At 56.7% G+C, this 19,557-nt stretch overlaps 1 protein-coding gene across 2 annotated transcripts in view; it reads left to right on the top strand.

Moving 5' to 3' along the window:
- GNAO1 (G protein subunit alpha o1) overlaps window positions 1-19,557 on the top strand; it is a 168,824-nt gene that overhangs the window by 134,574 nt on the left and 14,693 nt on the right. Inside the window, exons 4-7 of one of the 2 annotated variants that reach the window (XM_054453268.2) lie at window positions 5,474-5,634; window positions 11,524-11,652; window positions 13,522-13,651; window positions 17,639-17,792. In XM_054453268.2, coding sequence (XP_054309243.2) covers window positions 5,474-5,634; window positions 11,524-11,652; window positions 13,522-13,651; window positions 17,639-17,792 — 574 coding nt within the window. The remainder of the gene's footprint in view (window positions 1-5,473; window positions 5,635-11,523; window positions 11,653-13,521; window positions 13,652-17,638; window positions 17,793-19,557) is intronic. The other variant, XM_054453267.2, reaches the window with a different exon arrangement.

Here is a 19,557-nt window from a genome sequence, read left to right on the forward strand (position 1 = left end):
ACCCAGCTTATTTGGGGAACAGGAGTAAGGCTGTATGGCTGGAGCCCCGTGAGAGGGAAAAGTTGGAGGATGTCAGGACAGAGAGGCAGGCAGGGGCTTTGTAGGCCCCAAGGAGTCTGGAATGTGAGAATGATGGGCAGCTGTTGCAAGGAAGAGCTGTACCCATTAGGATTAAGTTTAACTGAATACCAGAAACTCTGGAAATTATGCCTTAAATAGGATAGAAATTGAATTTAAGTATTAAGAAAACACACACTGAAGATAGTGTGAGGATGACTTCAGATAGTGTGGAGTCTGGTCCTTGACCTAGGCTGTTTTTGGATCACTATTCCACTATCCCTAGGGTGCTGACCTTGTCTTCATGATCCCATTTAGTTGCTAGAGCTCCAGCCATCACATCCAAGTTCTAGGCATTAGGAAAGAGGGAATGAGAGAAAAAAGGTGCTCCTTACCTTTAAAACAACCTTTCCTGAGGCCTTACTTCACTTCAGCTTACCTTTCATTGTGCAGAATTTGTCACATGGTCACAACTAGCTGTAAGCAAAAAAAAAAAAAAAAAAAAAAAAAAATCCAGCCTTTTAGTTGGATATCAGTGTGCCCAACTAAAAATTTCTGGATTCTTTTTGTAAAGGAGAAGGGGAGAATTGATGTTAATAGGAAACTAATGGTCTCCTGCTGTGTGGGGAACAGGCTGACGAGGAGAAGGACCGAGGCAGGGAGCCCTTGGGAGGGAACCATGGAGGCCTGGACTTAGAAGTGGGGGAAGAGATGAGGAGGAGCAGACAGCTGAAAGCAGATTTGAAAGAAGAACCACAGGGCACTGGGCATGGGAAGGACTCAGTGAAATCAAGCAGGTCTCCTGGTCTTTGAGTTTGAGCAGTTGAGCCAATGTGGAAGACAGGAGAGAGCAGGAAGGGCGGGGGGCCAGGGGGTGTTGCTGCCAGCACAGGACCCCTCCCCCTCCCGCAACGGGAAGGCCTAGACCCCTGGGCTGTCTGCTGGAGAATCCCAGGAAATCATCTGTCCTAGATGTCCCCAAGCTATAGAATGCATCCTACTGGAGTGGGACCCATTAAATTCCAGGCCACACATGGAAGCTCAAACATGGGAGCACAGTAGCTTTGTGGCCTCGGTTTGTAAATCGCACCATCTTGAGGGTGGTCCTACAAAGCCTGTTGTGGCTCCAGGGCCCCCACATTAGTGTGTGATCCTCAGGTCCAGGGAAGGTCTTGCCTCGCAGGCGTCCCCAACCCTGCTCTCGGGTCCTGACTTGTTCTGACTCAGGTGCTCCACAGATCTACAGAAACCATGAAGGCAGGGCCCAAATAAGGAAGTTTGGAAAATTCTTGCCAGGTCCACCACCCGCATTCCTCAGATGGGAAAGTACCCTGAGATTGCCCGAGGTCAGCCAGGCGTGAGGAGCAGGATCGCTGCAGGTCCCTGACTCATAGGCCTTGCACTGTTTTTAGCCCCAGGTGGAGGCACCACCCCTGCTCACCCACCTGCTGCTGCCCTGAGTCATCCCTGCCTGCCTGGGGCATCCAAAGCCCAGGCCCCAGGGCTGGCTTTCCAGGTCACTGCTGCCAGGGGAGCTCGGACAGCCTTCATGCCTGGTGAGGGCGAAGTCAGACCCCAAGGGCTGGGGCGTTGGCGATACTGACCCTTGGGAGCTGGGTCAGGTCAGCATGGGGACTTGGCCTTCCAGCCTCTGCACCATTGTAGCTTCCTTCCCAGGACAGGCAATGGGAGGGGGCACAGCTGCCAGAACTTTCTCACCGCCCTTCTGCAGTAGACAGGCTCTGACATGTAAATAGCACTTTAGCTGGACAGCTCAATTCTGGAAGAGCTTTGGCCTCACACTTCTTTTGTACAGATCTTTTGTTGGCCACAAAACTTCCAGATGCTGACCTCATTTTCTCTGTGTCTCTCCCATCCCCAAGGATGCCCGCAGACTTTCATTACCTCCCACTCACTTCTAGAGCCACGTGCCATGGGCTGGGCAGTCAGTCTCTCTCCTCCGGCCTAATCAGAGGGTTGGGAGTTGAAGGAGTTTGCGGCAGAATAATTGCCTAATAATAATAATACAGCTGGGCGCTGTGGCTCACACCTGTAGTCCCAACACTTTGGGAGGCCAAGGTGGGTGGATCACCTGAGGTTGGGAGTTCGAGACCAGCCTGACCAACATGGAGAAACCCCATCTCTACTAAAAGTACAAAATTAGCTGGGCGTGGTGGCACATGCCTGTAATCCCAGCTACTCAGGAGGTTAAGCCACGAGAATCTCTTGAACCCTGGAGGCGGAGGTTGTGGTGAGCTGAGATCACGCCACTGCATTCCAGCCTGGGCAACAAGAGCAAAACTCCGTCTCAAATTAAAAATAATAATAATAATAATAATGCACACATGAATAAAATATCCCAATTCTGGAGAGCCTGCGAAATCGGGGAGATGGTAGGCCTGGTGTATGCCACTCCCAGACCCCAATGGGGTCTCAGTCTCTCTGTTGGGCTCCAGGACTCATACAGGCTGAAACCAGGGGGAAGGCAGCTGGAGGAAGGACCCCAGCTCCCTGCCTCCATTTCCTCCAGTGCTGAGCATCTTGTCTTGGGCCTGGTAGTAGTCAGGGTCTCTGTGAGTGCGAGTGGCAGAAACTAACGGGATAGGGCTCACAGGACAGGTCACATGAAGGGTAAGAGGACTCAGCCTTGGGGACCTAAATACCATGACACTTCCCTGCTTCTTTCTGGTAGCTTTATTCTGAGAGTCTTCTCCATGGGTTGGGGGACACTGGTCTCAGTGATACTAGCAACTCTGGGGCCACATTCTCCTAAGCTTCCCACTTTGAAAAATCCCAGGGAAAGACTACAGGTGGCCCAGCATGGTCACATGCCCACCAGCCACCTCCTCCACTCATCGACCCTCTTCCTCGCCTTGGCATCTCATACCTGGTTCCCAGGGCCTGGCATGGACTGGAAGACGGCCTGGGCTCCACAGGACTCAGGGTCCAGCACACTCCTATCCTGGCCCTGTGTTCCCAGCCATGCCTCTTCCTGTCGCTGGGACATCTCGCAGTGCCACTCTGCTGGTGCACACCCTGAAGCATGGTGCCCCGGGCGGGCAGTGGTCACTAGGCAGGGATGTTCTCAGGGCCTGCTAGGATTCAGCCAGGAACAGAGGGGCCACTCGGATGGTGGTCACCTTGCATTTTGGTTAGGAGAGTGGTCTGAGCAAATTCCTGTCAGCCACAGAGACATGTGAAGAGCAAGAAAACAGGGTATGTCTGGTGCCTGGGCTGAGACAGGGGCTTGCTGTCCTCAAGACAGCTTCTAGAGGTTTAGGTTCCTTTAGAAGCTTACCTGAGACAAGGATTTGGGTGAGACAAGGAGTTTATTTGGGAGGTCATTTCAGGAAGCACCGAGGAAGTGGGGAAGCCACACAGGAAAGGAGGGAAGCCATGAAGGGGAGCTGACGGGTGGCCTGCCACGTTGGCAGCTGGGGCTCCATCCCATGGGGATCCTGTCTGACTGTGTAGCTTGTCTCAGAATTGCCTCCCTGGGAGGGCAAGGAAGCTGGGGTATTTGCCCATTCCTGTCTATCCGGGGCACCGACTCAAACTGTGCAGCCAGCTATACACCCGAGGCAGTGAGCTCCATGGGCAGAGGCAGGAGGGTGGCCCGGGCAGCACCTGCTCTGCTCTCACCTACTCCGAGTTGGACATTAAAGGCTGTGGCTGCCTCAGACAGAGCACATATCTTCCTGGGCAAGGCCAGTTCAGCTGTGGTCTAGACCCCTCTACCAGGCACTGTCAGCCGTCCAAGGAGCTCTCGGCACAGGTGGGTCTGATCATAGAGGCTGGGCCTGGAGTCCGAAGGCACCTCATCTTGAGTCCCAGCCCTGCCACTCACCATCGGGTTGTTAAGTGAGTGCCTTCCTCTCTGTGGCCCTCAATTTCCCCACTGTGAAGTGGAGACGGTAATACTACAGCTACTACTGTACTAGCTGTGCCACAGCAATGCTGTCTAACAAGCCTTTCCTAAACCCAGCCACTTAGTTCTGCAGATCAGAGACCCAGGGCAGGCTCCACTCTGTACCATGCTCCCCAAGTCCTCTTCCCAGGATGAATGACAGAGCCTGGGTGTATTCATGGCGATGGCAGGGCCCACGAGGACCAGCAGAAACACGGCCTCTCAAGGAGCTGGCACAGTGCCACTCCTGCACCATTCTGTGGGCCACGGCGTGTCCTGTGCCATACTCAACATCAAGCAGACAGGAAATATACTCAGCCTTTAGCAGGAGGAGCTGAAGAGGTGCAGGGCAAAGGGTGTGGGCAGAGGAGGGGTGAAAGGCCCACAGCTCTTGCCACTCACTTCTGAGATGGGGGAGGTTCTGAGGATGGAGTGTGTTCACCAAATCCTTTGTACACTAAGTACTACTCCCGTGTGCGAGGTGGCGGTGACGGTGCAGTCCTGGGATGTCTCCAGGAGCCTTCTTATCTTCAAAGACCACCACACTCCTGGTTGTGATGTTACATGCATGTGATTGTAGTCTTTGAAAAGGCGACCCCACTTTGGTATCCAGGATGAGGGGAAGGGGAAGAAACCTGTTAATTATGCAGTACTTTTTCTGTAATTTCAAGAAGGCTCAGCCTACACGTGTGCACCTTAAGCAAATTCAGCTACACCCACTCAGACAAGGAGGAAGGGAGGAGGCAGAGGAGGAGAGTGCTCCAAGCTCATTACCTGTCCTTTCCATTTCCATGTTTCACCTGACCTAGGGGCTTCCCCTGCCCCCAGAGAAAGGTAGGCCCCAGGTCGCAAACAAATCAAGAAAAATTAATAAAATGGACTTTTGGCTTTGAGCAGTCCAAGGGCCAAAGTTCTTGAGATTTAGTGTTGACATGAGATATTTTTGCCATCTGCACTAACTTGGCAACCAGCCCCTCCCCTCCCCCAGTCCTGAGGCACAGCCCCGCTGTGGCCCATCCCTCAGCTAACCAGAATTCTCCACCGAAACGCCTGCTCCTCCACATAGCCCAGTTCTAGGGACTCCATTCCACCCTGCGTAAGAAGTATAGAAAATTACAGCTCAGCCAAGAACATTGATTTTTTTTCTCCCCCGAACAAAATAACCGAGTTTTCAGGATGAAAGCAGAGCTGCTGGTTGAGTTGGAGGGTGGAGAGCAGAGCCGGGCCCACTCTCCCTTCCTGCCCCAGAAAAGTCTGGGGCCCCATGGGCTGCCACTTGGAGCTCCTGCTTTAGAACATCCATGTGGTAGAAGGCCCCACAGGCCCCACGAACCCCAACTGTGCATGTTCAGGTAATGGCCCTCCCTGGAGCAGGCTGTGGGCTGAGCTGCGGTCCTGCCACGCTGGCTGGGCCCTCATCACAGTCCCCGCCAGGGGAGAGCCCTTGGCTGGCAGGGGTCTTCTGTCCCCACCAAAGCGTCAAGGCCCACCATCCACCTCTCCTCACAGGCTGACGCCAAGATGGTGTGTGACGTGGTGAGTCGGATGGAAGACACCGAGCCCTTCTCTGCAGAGCTGCTTTCTGCCATGATGCGGCTCTGGGGCGACTCAGGAATCCAAGAGTGCTTCAACCGGTCCCGGGAGTATCAGCTCAACGACTCTGCCAAATAGTGAGTGTCCCAGCAGGCGCATGGCCTGGAGCCGGGCAGTGATGCGGGGGTGGAAGGGACTGGTGATGGGGATTGGCAGAGGAAGGAGGATTCTTGGCTGAGGTCACGCCTGCCGGGAGATGTTCTACCACAGGTGGGGGGTGTCAGGAAGGAATGAGAAGGGGCATCTCTTCCTGCCCCCCAGGAGGAGGAAGAGGCCAGAGAAGGCAGAGGACACAAGAGACAACCAAACAGTGGAAATTCCCAGAGGGCCGGGACCTTGTCACTGGCTTGTCCTGGAGAGTGCCTGGCACTGCAAAAAGACAGCTTTCAAGTGTAGCAGCTTTGTTTTTTCATAGGGAGCCCCTGACTGCATAAATACAAACCAAACCAACAGCCATATAGGCAGAAGATAAATGGTGCCATTTTGTTTTATTTTAGAAAAAATAATAAGCTTTCCATTCCCCTATCTTTAAAATTAAAAAAAAGGAATATGTAAGTCTAATTAATAGAATAAATGTATACTTTAATACATGTTATAACTAAATAAGGGGGATGACAGGAGGGCAGGAGGACGGAAGGAAGAAGGGAAGGGGAGAGAGAAAGAAGAGGAGAGAAGAGAAGATGGAGAGGTGGGAAGTGGTAAAAGCCGGAGCTGGTTAGAAGGTGCTCCCGGCTCTTCCCATCACAGCAGGTCACAGGTCCACTGGCTGCAGCTTTATCACTCTAGGCATCTCCAAGGACATCCTCACTGCTTCCGTGCCCTTGGCCCCTAGATTGGAGGCTCCAGAGCCCTGGGATGGTCAGTGTTGGTCAGGGACATGTCTTCTGTCATGGAGATACTGGGATTGCCCCCTTGGCTTTCGGGAAATGCACCCCACCTTTGCAATTGCAATCTGGTACCCATACATTCAGTGGGGGCTTTCTGCAAGGAGCCCCTGAGTTTTATCCCACTAGCTGGGAAGACTGACATGATCCAGTCCAGCCATTTTCACCAGGTCTCAGCTGGGGCCCTTTTGCCTCCAGGGGACATTCAGCAACATCTGGAGACATTTTTGATGGCTGCAGCTAGAGTGGTGCTCCCGGCAGCTAGCAGTTAGAGGCCAGAGATGCTGTTAAACACCCCATGGTGTGCAGGACGGCCCCCACAACAAAGAGTTACGTGGCCCCAAACATCCATAGTGCCAAGATTAAGAAACCCTGATCTACGCAATGCCAATGGACAGAGGCTGAGGCCAATGTTCACTCCTGGACATTTCCACGGGCCACATGGCAGCCAGCAGACTAGGGACTTGAGCAAGGCCAGGAGCGGCTTCCCATTTCTGCACACCTAGATTGTCCACAGGGCAAATGTGAAGTCCTGTGAGTCCCAGGTGATGACTACCTAGGCCTCCGGGCCTGATGAGCTCCCAGGGACACCCTGGTGATCAGGGCAGTGAGCCCAGAAGCTCAGTGTCCACCATTCCGTATGCTCAAATCACAGACCAGAGCTAGTCAGGAGAGAGTGACTTTCAGCTGCCCTCCTCCCTTCTCCCACTCCCTGTCCCTGCCCTGGAGTCCAGGGCCTCCTCCCCGAGGGCCAGCAAGACCCTCAAGGGCCTTTAGGGCCAGCTGGCCCAAATCTGTCTTCTAGTGGCTCAGCAAATTCTGCTCTTCACTTACATTTTTACCCATTTCACTAATTATAACATGAATCCATTACCAAAAAAAAATTAAATGCAGAGAGATATAAAATGAGAAGCAATCTTCTTCCTACTCCCCCCACCAGCCCTGCCCCTCCCACTTTTACCCACTTCCATTTATTTGTCCCAGTGGTATCCAGAAAAACTTGATCCTCCGACTCAAAATAGTATTTACCGCCGCCCACTCTGGAATCGAGGGAGCTCAGCTCACCTTCCTTCCTTCCATCGCTTTCCACCTTCACCTCCGGCTTTTTGCTAGTTACAGGATTATTTTTAGTTCTTCCGGTGCTTACCTTTATAACTTTAAATAAGAAACTTGAGTCAGTATTTGTCAACTCCCCACCAAGTAAGCTGAGGAAATTCTCCTCCCTGCAGCCTCATCTCTACCTTCTTTCAAATTTTCCACTTCCCAGGTTGATGGTGTTACCATTCTCTTCTGTCACCGTGGCTGGGCCTTCCGTGTCTCCCCTCTGGGAGAGGGCAGGAAAGACAGGGGACACACAGGTGATCAGGGCCGGAAGGGCCTGGCACGTTTCCTGTCTTAGCAGTTAGACCTCAGCTTCTGACAAAGTCTTGGGCCCAGTATAGAAAGCAGATGAGAGTAGGTTTGTTGTGCTGGAAAGGAGAGGGAGGACTCACTGGGCTGCCACAGCACGTGCTTCCAGGGGGTGCCATTGACACGCTAATGCCCCAACCACCAAAGCACTTCTCTGCCCAGCCCTTTACAGGGGAGGGACCAGGGCACAGGCTCCTGAGCAGGCTCTTGGTGCACCCCGGCCTCTGTGAACAGGGCTGGCTCTCCCCTCTGGATAACCACCTAGAGGCAGGTCCCAGAAACCCTGGGCACATCCAACCAGGGGCTGTGAAAGGTGCTCTGGGGCCTGGTTGGCGTTGGTTTTTCTCAAATCCAGTTCCCCACTGAGTTGTCCATGCTGGCGTCCGACGTTTCCTCTCCTCGCCTTCTCTCTTGACCCCACTCCTATCGGGCTCTTGCTCCTCCGCCTGCTGAGACGGCTCATAGCCCAGTCCTACCCTGGGGGCTGCTCCATCAGCCTCCTCCCACTCAGCGTTCAGGGTTCAGTCCCCTAGTACCTGGGACCTCCTTTCACTCCCAGCCCCCGCCTCCTCTCGGGCCACCCTTTCCGGACTCCCTTGATGCCTCCTGCCCACCCAACCAGGCAACTGGTGACAGGGGAGGTCTGCTGGGGGCTGCTGTATCCCGTCCCCAAGCTCCATTCCAGAAGCACCTCCTGTCAAGGCCTGTTGCCTGGTGACCTTCTCCTGTCTCGTTTTAAACACCTTGTACACTTGGACAACTCTTGAATTCATATCGCCAGCCCAGCCCTCCCTCCTGACTTCCGCCTACTCAGCGTCTGTTTGGACATCAAATGAATCTCAAGTTAACATGAGCCCGTGGAACCCCTGGCTCCCATCCTCCCCCTAGAACCTGCTCTGTGTGCTCCTCCCTCCTTCTAAATGTGTCTCATTCCACCACGTGGAGGTATCTCTACTTCTGCTCATCCTCCTGTATCTCACACCCAGGCCACTAGCAGATGCAGCTCCCCTGGCAGGTACATCAGATTCTGACCACTCACACCCTCCACAGCCACCCCCACTGTGCCAGTGCCATCTGGTGACGACAGCAGCTCTGCAGGCCCCACCCGCTGACCTGCTCTCATGGCAGCAACAGGGCCGTTGTCAACATGCTTCTGGCCAGAACCCTCAAGGGGCTCCCGTCTCACTCAGAGCAAAAGCTCAAGCCCTGACAATGACCTCAAGGGCCTGCTTGCCCCAGCCAGACTCTGGCCACCCTCACCTCCGCCACCTTCCCCAGCCTCACCCACCACCTGGCCCCTCCACGCGTGCTTCCTGCCGCCACGACTGCCAGTGTTTCTACCGGGCCACTCGAGGCCCACTTGCTCCCTCATTCCCCTCAGTTCTCCCCTGTCCAGACGCCTTCCCCAACCACCCTGCATCAAATAGCAGCCCCCAGCAGCTCTCCCCCATCACTAATAGCCTGATTCGTTCTCTCACACTACCTCCCAACATATCATATCTCTGACTCTTCTGTTTATCACCTCACACACGTGTGCACACTCACCCGGAACCCAGGCCCTGAGAAGGTGGGGCTGTGTCGACTGCCCCGTCCCCAGCTCCCGGAACAGTGGCTAGGTGGGATGGACAGCGGGTGCACAGTCAGCCTTCCCAACTGGGTTGTTAAGCAGTTCTCCCACACCTCGCCCCACCCTCCACAGCCATCTCCTCGCATGAGGCTCGGCCAGCACAGAGAGGCCAGAGGGCCAGGTTGCCCGTCTAAAGGAGGTTTGCCCTGGCTGGGAAAGGAAGAGCAGGACCAAACACTTCCAGGCTGGTGTCCAGCTGCCGATGACAGCAGAGGGCATCCTCACAGCTTGGAAGCAGAGGTCATGGGCCCCAGGGCAGGGCAGGCACAGAGGCTTGGGAGAGGCTCCTTCTGGCTGAGACCAGAGCCTGCCCAGATACAACTGGCTGGCGAGGAGGCTGTGGGGCCGGGGGCGTGTACAGGTCTGTTCTGCAGCCTCAGCTCACTCACCCCCATCCCCACACCATGCCTGTCCATGGAGGGCAGTCAGGCTCAGGAGAGGAGGCCAGGAGCCCTGTTTAAATTTTTTTTCTGGGTTTTTAAAATGCTGATGGAGTCCAGTTTAAGAGCATGGGGTCTGGAGCCAGTCAGAACTGGGCTGAAATTCCAGCCAAGTTCATTTTCTTTTTTTTTTTTTCCCCGAGACAGGGTCTTGCTCTGTCACCCAGGCTGGAGTACAGTGGCACGATCACAGCTCACTGCAACCTCCGCCTCCTGGGTTGAAGCGATTCTCCTGCCTCAGCCTCCTGAGTGCTGGGATTATAGGCACCCGCCACCACACCCAACTAATTTTTTATATTTTTAGTAGAGATGGGGTTTCACCATGTTGGCCAGGATGGTCTTGAAATCCTGACCTCGTGATCCACCCACCTCGGCCTCCCAAAGTGCTGGGATTACAGACATGAGCCACTGCGCCCGGCTGCCAAGTTCATTTTCTCGCAGTGTGACTTCAAGCTTACCTCCCTGAGCCTTGGAAGCCACCCTTCTGTTTTCTTTTCTTAAAGGCATTCTCACAAGGATTGTCACTGGATTCTATCAGTGAACACCCTAGCTGGTGAAGGCATCTGCCCTTTCCAGCCCTGTGGACATCCATGAGCTGGTCAGCATGCCCATCTGTCATGCAGTAGTGACTGCAGGTCCAGCCAGCAAGCTGGCCCCCAGCAGGTTCTGGAGCAGATGCAGCCTGGGACCCCACATCGTCCTGTGGTTCAGACACTCGGGGCTCCTCCCTGTGGGCTGCTTGTGGTTTACCCTGGCAGCAGGGATGGGTGGCCTGGCAGGCTCCATGGATCACTGAGTCTTCCTTCAGGCCTGGCCCAGCTCCCCACTTCCTGGCTTCCCAGATCCTACCCTGGCTTTGGGTTCAAACTTAACCCACAATGAACCCCAAAGCCCTTGCAGGCAGCGTCCTCTGAGTGCTTGCCCTGAGGCTTGGGCAGGTGACTTGCAAAAGCCTGGTCTGTCCCCACAGCAGGAGGTAGCAGGGGTAAAAAGCCCTGGTTCCAAAGACCGGGTCCCAGGGAGGCCCAGCCGCTGTATGGCTGTGTAGCGCTGAGCCTCCAAGAGCGTCAAATTGGAAGGGGCACACAGACCCCTTGGTAAGTGAGAAGGAAGTGTGGAGAAGGCAGGGAGCTGCTCGGGGGCCTCTGGAGCCAAGGGTCCGGGTCACAGCCTCAGGTGAGGTACTTACCTTCGATGAGCCCCAGTTTTAGTACATTTATCTCAGGGAAATTACGCATGAAACACGGTTACACATGGAAAGAATAGAACCTATCTGTTGGCCATTATTATCTTTTAAATGAAGAAATGACAAAACAGTATTATAATAAACTTGGTAGTCTCATATAAAAGCTTGATCTTGTCTGAGTGTCCCAGGAGCTGCATGCATAGCCCTTTTGGCTGTGAATGAGAGCGTGAGGCCAAGACCCTAAGACCCTCTTCCTCAGTCGCCTCGACTCCCCATGGCCTGGAATGGAGGTGATGTCGTTTCCGCAGTGACCTGGAGGGGCCCTGACCGAGACTGGACTCTGAAGATGGGTGGCCTGGCCAGTCCTGAACAGTGTCCAGGCATTTGGTCCATAGTCCCCTGTTTGTTGCCATCCTCAGCTACCTGGACAGCCTGGATCGGATTGGGGCCGCCGACTACCAGCCCACCGAGCAGGACATCCTCCGAACCAGGGTCAAAACCACTGGCATCGTAGAAACCCACTTCACATTCAAGAACCTCCACTTCAGGTGAGGCCCAAGGAGGCCCCCAGGCCCTGGCGAGGGCTAAGATGGGACATGCCCAGCCTCTCAGCGCATTGCGTCTACAGCGCCCAAACATCATCCTGCCCCAGGGAGCCTGCGGGTTGGGGCAGGCAGCTAGATACCAGAAGGAACCTGTCTGTGTTTCTGCCAAGTTTAGGGGCTGGAGTGAGCAGGGAGGCTTCCTGGAAGAAGATTCCCGGAGTGGGGCTGTGAGGAACAGGGAGGATTTGGACAAGGAGGGGCAGCCTGTCCCTGAGGTGACTTCCAAGGAGGAGGAGGAGGAGGTGGGCTACCAGGTGGCCCTTCCAAGGTCACCTTGAGGGGAGGAGCCAAGCGTGGGGCTGGGTAAGCCCAAGCTACCTCTGTGAGACCCTGAGGACCCACGTAATCCCAGAGCTGGAAGGAGCAGAGAGAGCTGACCCACCCTCTCCTAGTAGGCGTGGGAAGCTGAGGCCTGACAAGAGCAGGGCTTTCCCCAGGCACAGAGCACAGCTAGAACCCAGGGGCTCTGGGGCCTCAGCGCAGGGGCCTGACGGGTGAGCTGGTTCCCAGGGTCCTGCTGCAGCGCTGTGTCCCCACCTGCAGTAACATGCATGCACTGAGGCCTGCTGTGTCCTGTGGGGAGGAGAGGCCAGCAGAGAAGGGGAGGGCAGGGACCCCCTGCTGGGAGAGCTGGATTCTAATATTCCCTGCCTCCCATGTCCCCAGCTCCTGCCCACTCCTGTTCAGACTGAAGGGCCGAGGCTCTGGGCCCAGGAACCCCTAGGCCTCCACAGATCTGGAGAGCAAAACCTTGGGCAGAGCAGCCCCGGGGGGCCTCCCTTGCCTTCCCAGGCTCCTTGGTCTCTCCTGCTCCCCTACTGGGAGCACAGGATGGGAATCTCAGCTCAACCTGGCCCAGCAAGGCAGGGTCTGAGAATAAGCATTCTAGAGGGGCCACAGAGGCCATCCGCCAACACCCCTGCATTTCAGATGGGAAGGTGGGATCCAGGGGAGGCAGTGATGGAATGAGAACCGACCCATTCCTTGCTTTGAGCCCACTCTAATCTCTGCCTGCAGTTGCTCCGTTGTGTCCGGTGGGACCAGGGATCCTTCCCTGTCCCCCTCTGGCAGGCTGTGTGTCAGCAGGCAACCCAGATCTAGGAGGCTACAGGGCTCCTCGCTCTGGGGATTGGGGTGGGAGACTGACCTTTTACTTCCAGGATGTAAGTCCCACCTGCCCACAGTCTCTCCCAGAATTTTTGTGCCCCCTCGGGAGTAGAGTCTGAGAGGAGGAAGAGGCCAGGCTCTGATCTGCCAGAAAGGGACTGTACTGGGCAGAGGTGAGAGCGCCAGCTTTGTCCACAGCCAGACCCAGCTCCACCACAGCTGGACTCTGGCCAGCTTGGGCATGTCCTAAGCCCATGGGTGGCTCACTTCTGCCATCCACAAAACAGGTGACATCTCCTGCCTGCCTCCCTCCCAGGCTGGTTTGGAGTTTGCCCAGAGCAAACCCAGGAAGGAATAGACTGAGAGGAGGGTCCTCATGTGAGGAGGACTCTCAGAGGCACTTCCTGGGGGTGGCTCAGGTGCGCCCTCTTAGTAAAATGCTTCTCAGATGCAAGGGCAGGTCTTTGAGTCATGATCTGTGAGCACAGCCAGTCCCAGGACAGACTCCGGGGTTAGTGCCTGGGGATGGCAGTGATCCAGCTGTCTGTCAGCACCTGGAGTGACAAGGTTTTCTAGTGAGGGCTTCTAGCAAGGCTCTGAGCACCATGGCCCCCATCCTCTGCCTCTCAGCATGCTCACAGCTTGATCCCCAGGCAGCCCTCACCTGCCTGGACCCTGCGCCTACCAGCTCCCTGCCTCCTACAGGCTGTTTGACGTCGGAGGCCAGCGATCTGAACGCAAGAAGTGGATCCATTGCTTCGAGGACGTCACGGCCATCATTTTCTGTGTCGCACTCAGCGGCTATGACCAGGTGCTCCACGAAGACGAAACCACGGTGAGTGGCCTGGGCCCCCCGGGCAGGGGGCAGCACTGAGGAGACGGCAGCAGGATAGGCCAGCCCTCTGAGCACTGGGCCTCGGGTGTCCACAATGGCTCTGGGGTCCAGCCAGCTGTTGTGGTTAGAGGTTTCCATCATGGACGGGCCATGCCGGCACTCCACCAATTCTGTTTTGCCAAGGCAAATGCCTCATGATGCCAGTGTGGCAGAGCCTGTGTATGCAACCTGATCACACAGAGCCATGCAGAATGTGCCTCTTCCGTAAACTTGGTGGAGTCACAGAGGCCATCAGGCCAGAGCAAATTTAAGCAAACCCTAAAAAAACCAGGAGGCAGCCGAGCAAGAATGTACATGCAACAGAAATAGCAGTCTTAGCCTGACAGCCATCCCTGGGGCACTGGCGTCAGATGCTGCTGAAGCAGCGTGGGGCCGGGGATGCTGAGGGAGAGGTGGGGAGGGCCCAGGATGCTGCAGGAGAGTTGCGTGGGGCTGGGGGTGCTGGGGAGCAGTGTGTGGGGCTGATGGGCCAGGAAGGGCAATGGGGATGAGGCATGCTGGTGAGTGACAGTCATGGCTCTGGGCTCCTTTGCCAAATGCCAGACCAGGCTCCTACCTTCTGTCTTGCGTCACATTCAGCCTGGGGCCTCAGCAAGGGGACATTCCCCTGGGAGAGTGCAGCCTTCTTCTGGGTCTAGTCCTGGCTCTGCTACTCACTGGCTTGCTGCTGAATTTAGGCAGCACCCTTTCTGGCTCAGTTACTATTTTCCATAAAAGGGAGATAATAATAGTACCTGCCTGTGGGGGGCTGTTGGCAGTGGGGTGGGTGATCCGTGTGCAGCGCTCTGGAGCTGTTTCTGGGACAGCAGCACCAAGCTGGTGGTTGTATGGTTGCTGGTGATTGCCCTGAGCCTGCAGGTCCACTGCGTGGTCCCCTTCTGGGCTGCAGCCCGCCAGTCACCGAGCATGGCCCACAGGGTCACTGGAGACAAGCCCCAACACTCCTGACAGCGGGGCCCATAGGCCATGGGGTCACAGCCTGGAGTCTGTCATCTCCTTCTGTCTGGAACACATGCAAATCCCCCACCCCACGCCTCTGAAGGCTGGCACCGAGGGTTTGAGGTTGGAGGTGGGGCTTGTTGTCATGCTGGGCCTTGAGCGAGGCCTGTCTTCTCTCTGGGTCTGTTTCCTCGTCATTTCTGGCCCAGCTGGTCCACTGGGCTTTGTGAGGATGGGATCAACTTTGGGGTGTGGGCTACGGGGCACAGGGCTATAGGGAGGAGGAGCCGCCGCCCTGAGGGGCTTACACAGAGTGATGGGGCTTTGGGCTGATGGTGTGGGTAGTCTGGACCCGTTCCGTATACAGGCTCACCCACCTGGCTCTTCCTATTTCAGGCCCACCTGTACCCCTGACTTGGGTTTCTGCTGTAATTGTTCTCAATGGCATCTGCAGGCAGTGATGTCAGTCACCAGCCCAGTCTTGATGCTGAGTGGGGCAAGGGTAGATGCGCTTCCTGGGCTGTGCTTGGACCCAGACTCACTGAGCACCCAAAGCCCAGGTCAGCTTCCTGGCCATGTGCCCCTCACAGTGACTGCCCAGACATTCCCACTCCCCACTGCTGGACTCTATGCTATTACGGCCACTGCTTCAGCTCCTGGGGTCTGAGCTCCACTTGGCTCATCTTTTTTTCCCATGTCCACCATGGTTTCAAAGAGAGCAAAGGAGCTAGAGACAGGAGACCAGGAGGGCCCTTCCCCCTGGAATCCAGCCTCTTCCTGGACCTGCCCTGCCAGGCCTGTGGATGGCTTCAACCCAAGTCCCAGGCCCACCGGCCATGGGGCTGGGCTCTCGCTCACCTCTGGAAGATGGAAGCAAAGGGACGTCTGGGTGGGCCTAGCAGCCACAGGCCCCAAGCTCTGCAGCCCACAGGTCCCCAGTGAGCATGAGCCTAGTGCTGGGCCTGTCACTGGGTGACCTTCCAGCCTGTGGGCCTTGCTGCCTGGAGCACTTGCCCTCCAGTCTTCTCCACCTTCTCTCACCTCCCTTTTTCCCCATTTCCCCCACCCTTCCACACAAAGGCTGGAGCAGAGGACCTTGGAGAAGCCAAAGCAAATGGAGCCAAGGTCACAGGCAGGCTCTTCCTGTGCCCTTCCTTCCCCAAAGCTGGCCACCTTCGCAGCCCGGGGAAGAGTAGCAGCTCGTGCAGGGAATGGGGATGACTCTGCAACCTGACAGCAGCCACAAAGGCAGCTCATTGCCGTGGTGGCAGCAAGAACAATACTGCCACTGTAGAACTAAGCAGTCGTTGCTGTGTGCTGGGGGCGTGTGCAGAGGTGGGCAGCTTGGGAGTCAGACAGATCTGGTCCAGGGTCTAGCGTCGCCCCTGCCGCCTATGTGATCATGGGCAACCGCCCAACCCTGCCCGGGCCTGCATCTCCTCCTCTGTAAATGGTGACAACGGTAGAATGGACCACCGGGCTAAAAGCTGTAAACGTGCCTGTACGCAGGAACCATCATTCAGTGAATAGCTCCTGCGGCTACTACATTCAGACACCATGGCTAGAGGTCAGGTTCTAGGATGTGGGAGCTCTGTCTGCCTCAGAGAGGCAAGAGCCAGGCCCCAGGAACTCAGGCCTTGGTCCTCAGCCGTCCTCTCTGGTCAGCGCTGTGCGTCCCTCTCTGGCCTGGGGTGAGAGCTGGGGTGAGAGCCTGCAACAGAGGTGTCTAGAAGCAGCTTCTGGAGCCAGGCCAGGAGAGCCCTGGGGCTAGTGGCTGCCGCTGGCCATCCAGCCACCCTGTCCGCTGCATCCCGGGAGCCCGAGAGCCTGGTCCTGGCCTCATACCTGCTCTCAGCACCGCCCAGCCGGGCCTGCGGCTGCCACAACTTCTCCACTACCACGGTCGCCGCCACCGCCTGCAGGGCCTTATCTTGCCAAACCAAGGCCAAAACCAGTTCTGAGAGACCCTCCAAGCCCGGAAGGTATGAAGCACCTCCCTCCAACCGAATCCATCAGCTAAGAGTTGAAAGCAGCAGGTTCTCAGGGCGCCGCTGGGTGACTTTGCTGTGACGCCTGCCCAGCCCGCCCCTGCGCCCGCACTCCTCTCCAGCCACTTGGCCTGGGCTCATCCCACCCATCCTGCATCTCTTGTCCTGCGATCCACAGGCCCAGGTTGGCCATGGCCCCTGTGAGCCCGCACAGGGCTCTCCGCAGGAGCTGGCCGGGATGCCCTGGCCCTGAGACTGGTTGAACCAATTTTTCAGTATTTTTCTCTCTTTCTCTTGTTGGGTTTTTATCTTCTTCTCTGTTTTAATCTGTTTTGCTGTGTTTCGTCTTGGGGTTCCTCTGGCCCCTCTACTGAGAAACCAGCCCCAACAACCAGTTCTCCCGGAGCCTTCCCCGCCCCAGCCCACCAACGAAACCACCAACCACACCAAGGCCACAGCAAGCTCACCCCCGAGACGCTATCCCCTGGTGTCTGCTTCCAACTCGGGATTAATTCGAGGATCTCTTAGTCCTCGGTTAATGTTTCCCAACCAAACGCGTGCACCCTTCCAACCTTGCTGTCGAAACCGAACGAGACCCTGGTAGAGAAATCTGCATGAGCGGGGTTCCGTGCAGATGTGTTCAGTGGTGGTTGCGGCCCCTGCGCTGTACGTGCATGGTGCATGTCCTCTCCGTGAGCTGGAGCCTCTTCAGTGACCTCACTGCCCCCACCCGGGGCCAGCTGTCTTTGGAAGGGGGCAGCATCTCCCAACCCTGCCTGGCCCTGCTCCACCCCGCCCTGCCTGCGTGTGGAATGAAACAGGACCACGTCCCGTCTGTCCTTGTGGGTCCTCCCGTCTCCGTCCTGGTGGTCGCCGTCCCGGTGGTGCATCCAGCCACATTGGTGGACCTTCCCTTTGCTTGTCCCGTTGTGTCATTGGCCGCGGTGGGTCAGGGTCCTGGATGCTGCCGCCCCTCACTCAGCCCTCCACTCTGTTGCAGAACCGCATGCACGAATCCCTGAAGCTTTTTGACAGCATCTGCAACAACAAATGGTTCACAGACACGTCCATCATCCTGTTTCTTAACAAGAAGGACATATTTGAAGAGAAGATCAAGAAGTCCCCGCTCACCATCTGCTTTCCTGAATATACAGGTAGAGATCCCTCCAGAGACAGCAGGCCCCCGAGGGAGCGGGCCCGGTTCCCAAAGCCCAGTCCACCCTTCCTGCGCTCTGTGGATGCCCCTGACTCTGCCACAGAGAATCCACACAAACGGTCCCCCACCCTGCCCCCAGATTGTGCTCTAGAGAGGAGGGGCAGCTAGCCGGGGCTTCCTCATCAGGGAAGGCCGGTGGAGCTCTGGCTCTGCCACTTACAAGCTGTGTAACCATGGCGGCCTCTGGGAGCCTGAGCTCCACTGTCTGCGCACAGGGGCTCTCTGTGACGAGACGAGAGAACGCTGAGAAGATGAGGGGCGGGGCACAGAGGCTTGGAGTTAGGCAGCCCAAGGTTTATGCCCCAGCTCTGCCACTCACAAGCAGCTCAGGCAGGTCATGCAGCCTCTCTGAACCTCAGTCTCTGGGTCTGTGAGGTGGGGTGATGGCTGTGATTGCCCTCGCCTCCCTCACCAGGTGCTGTGAAGAGGGAATGAGCTGATGGGCATGCAGAGCTTCGCACGGTGCCACACATAGGAAGCGCTCCCTGCCTCTCTGCTCTTGCCTTTAGGGTCATGCCTGTAACTCACACGGGGCTGCTGCAAGACTCAGATCACAGAGCTTTGCAAGCAGCAGAGCCCTGGCCCCCTACATAGGGTGCTGGGGATGAGAGGCCAGCCCTGCCAGTGCTGTGGTGGGTTTACCTGACCATAGGGCGGGTGGGCAGCCAGGAGGGCAGCATGGCCAGGGCCCCTGAGGAGCTGCAGGGTGGCAGCTCTGGTCAGTGACACCAGAGTGGTTACAGGGCCCCAGCATAGCCCGGGGGCCCATCAGCTGTTCTGAGATGGCCAGACCCTGACCAGAGAAATGAGTGGGAGGAGAAGTGGGGCACCCTCAGCCCGACCTGCCCTGAGGCCTGGAGGGCACAGAGCAGGGGCAGACAGAGTCCCAGTGGGGCACCTCGGGGGCTTGGGGCCAGGCAAGCAGCACAGCTCTCCTACCTCCTGCCTCCACCCATCCCCCCATATCAGGCTGAGTGCCTGGCAGGCCAGGACCCAGGCATGTCCAGCTGGAGTTGAGTAGGGCTCAGCCTCCCTGGAAGCTCCCAGCCAGCTTCCTCTCTAGCCATAATTGAGGGCCTGTGGATCCTGCCCTAGTGACCCGGGCTTGTGGCCTGTGGGTCAGTGGAAACAGGTGGGGTAGGTCAGTTACCAAAGCCAGTCTGGGGCTGGAGCGGGGAAGGAGGAGGGGACAAGGGAGGCTGAGTAGTCAGCTGCAGTCCTAGGACACTCCCCAACCTCCAGCCCAGATTGAGCAAAGAGCTGAGGTCTGGTAGGCCCTCCAGGCTTTCTGCACAGCAGCCCACTCCAGCTTAGAGCTGCGGCTCTGAACTCCAGCTCCCCTCCCTGCTGCCCCCTTCACAGCCCTGCTTGCACCTGGCATGGATTCCTGGAGGCTGAGGGCCTTCAGTGCAAAGCTGGGGTCCTGTTCTTCTGCCCCTTCCCAAACTAGAAGCTTCTCTCCTAGACTCTGCTCTCCCTGAGCCTACCTGGGAACCAGCTCAGTGTGTTGCCCCCTGAGGAAGGCAGCATGTGAGCCAGGCGGTTGTGAACCCCTGTGAGTGGACATCAGAAACAAGAAGTTTACAGGCTTCTCCTCCCGTCTGGCCCGGCAGTGGCCACAGGAGGTGATATCAAGGCCTGCTCTGTGGACTCCCAAAGGAAAAGGCCCACCCACAGGGCGTGCATCGGCCAGGGCTACCTGC

Source organism: Pongo pygmaeus, chromosome 18 (genome assembly GCF_028885625.2).
Source record: "Pongo pygmaeus isolate AG05252 chromosome 18, NHGRI_mPonPyg2-v2.0_pri, whole genome shotgun sequence".
NCBI lineage: Eukaryota > Metazoa > Chordata > Mammalia > Primates > Hominidae > Pongo > Pongo pygmaeus.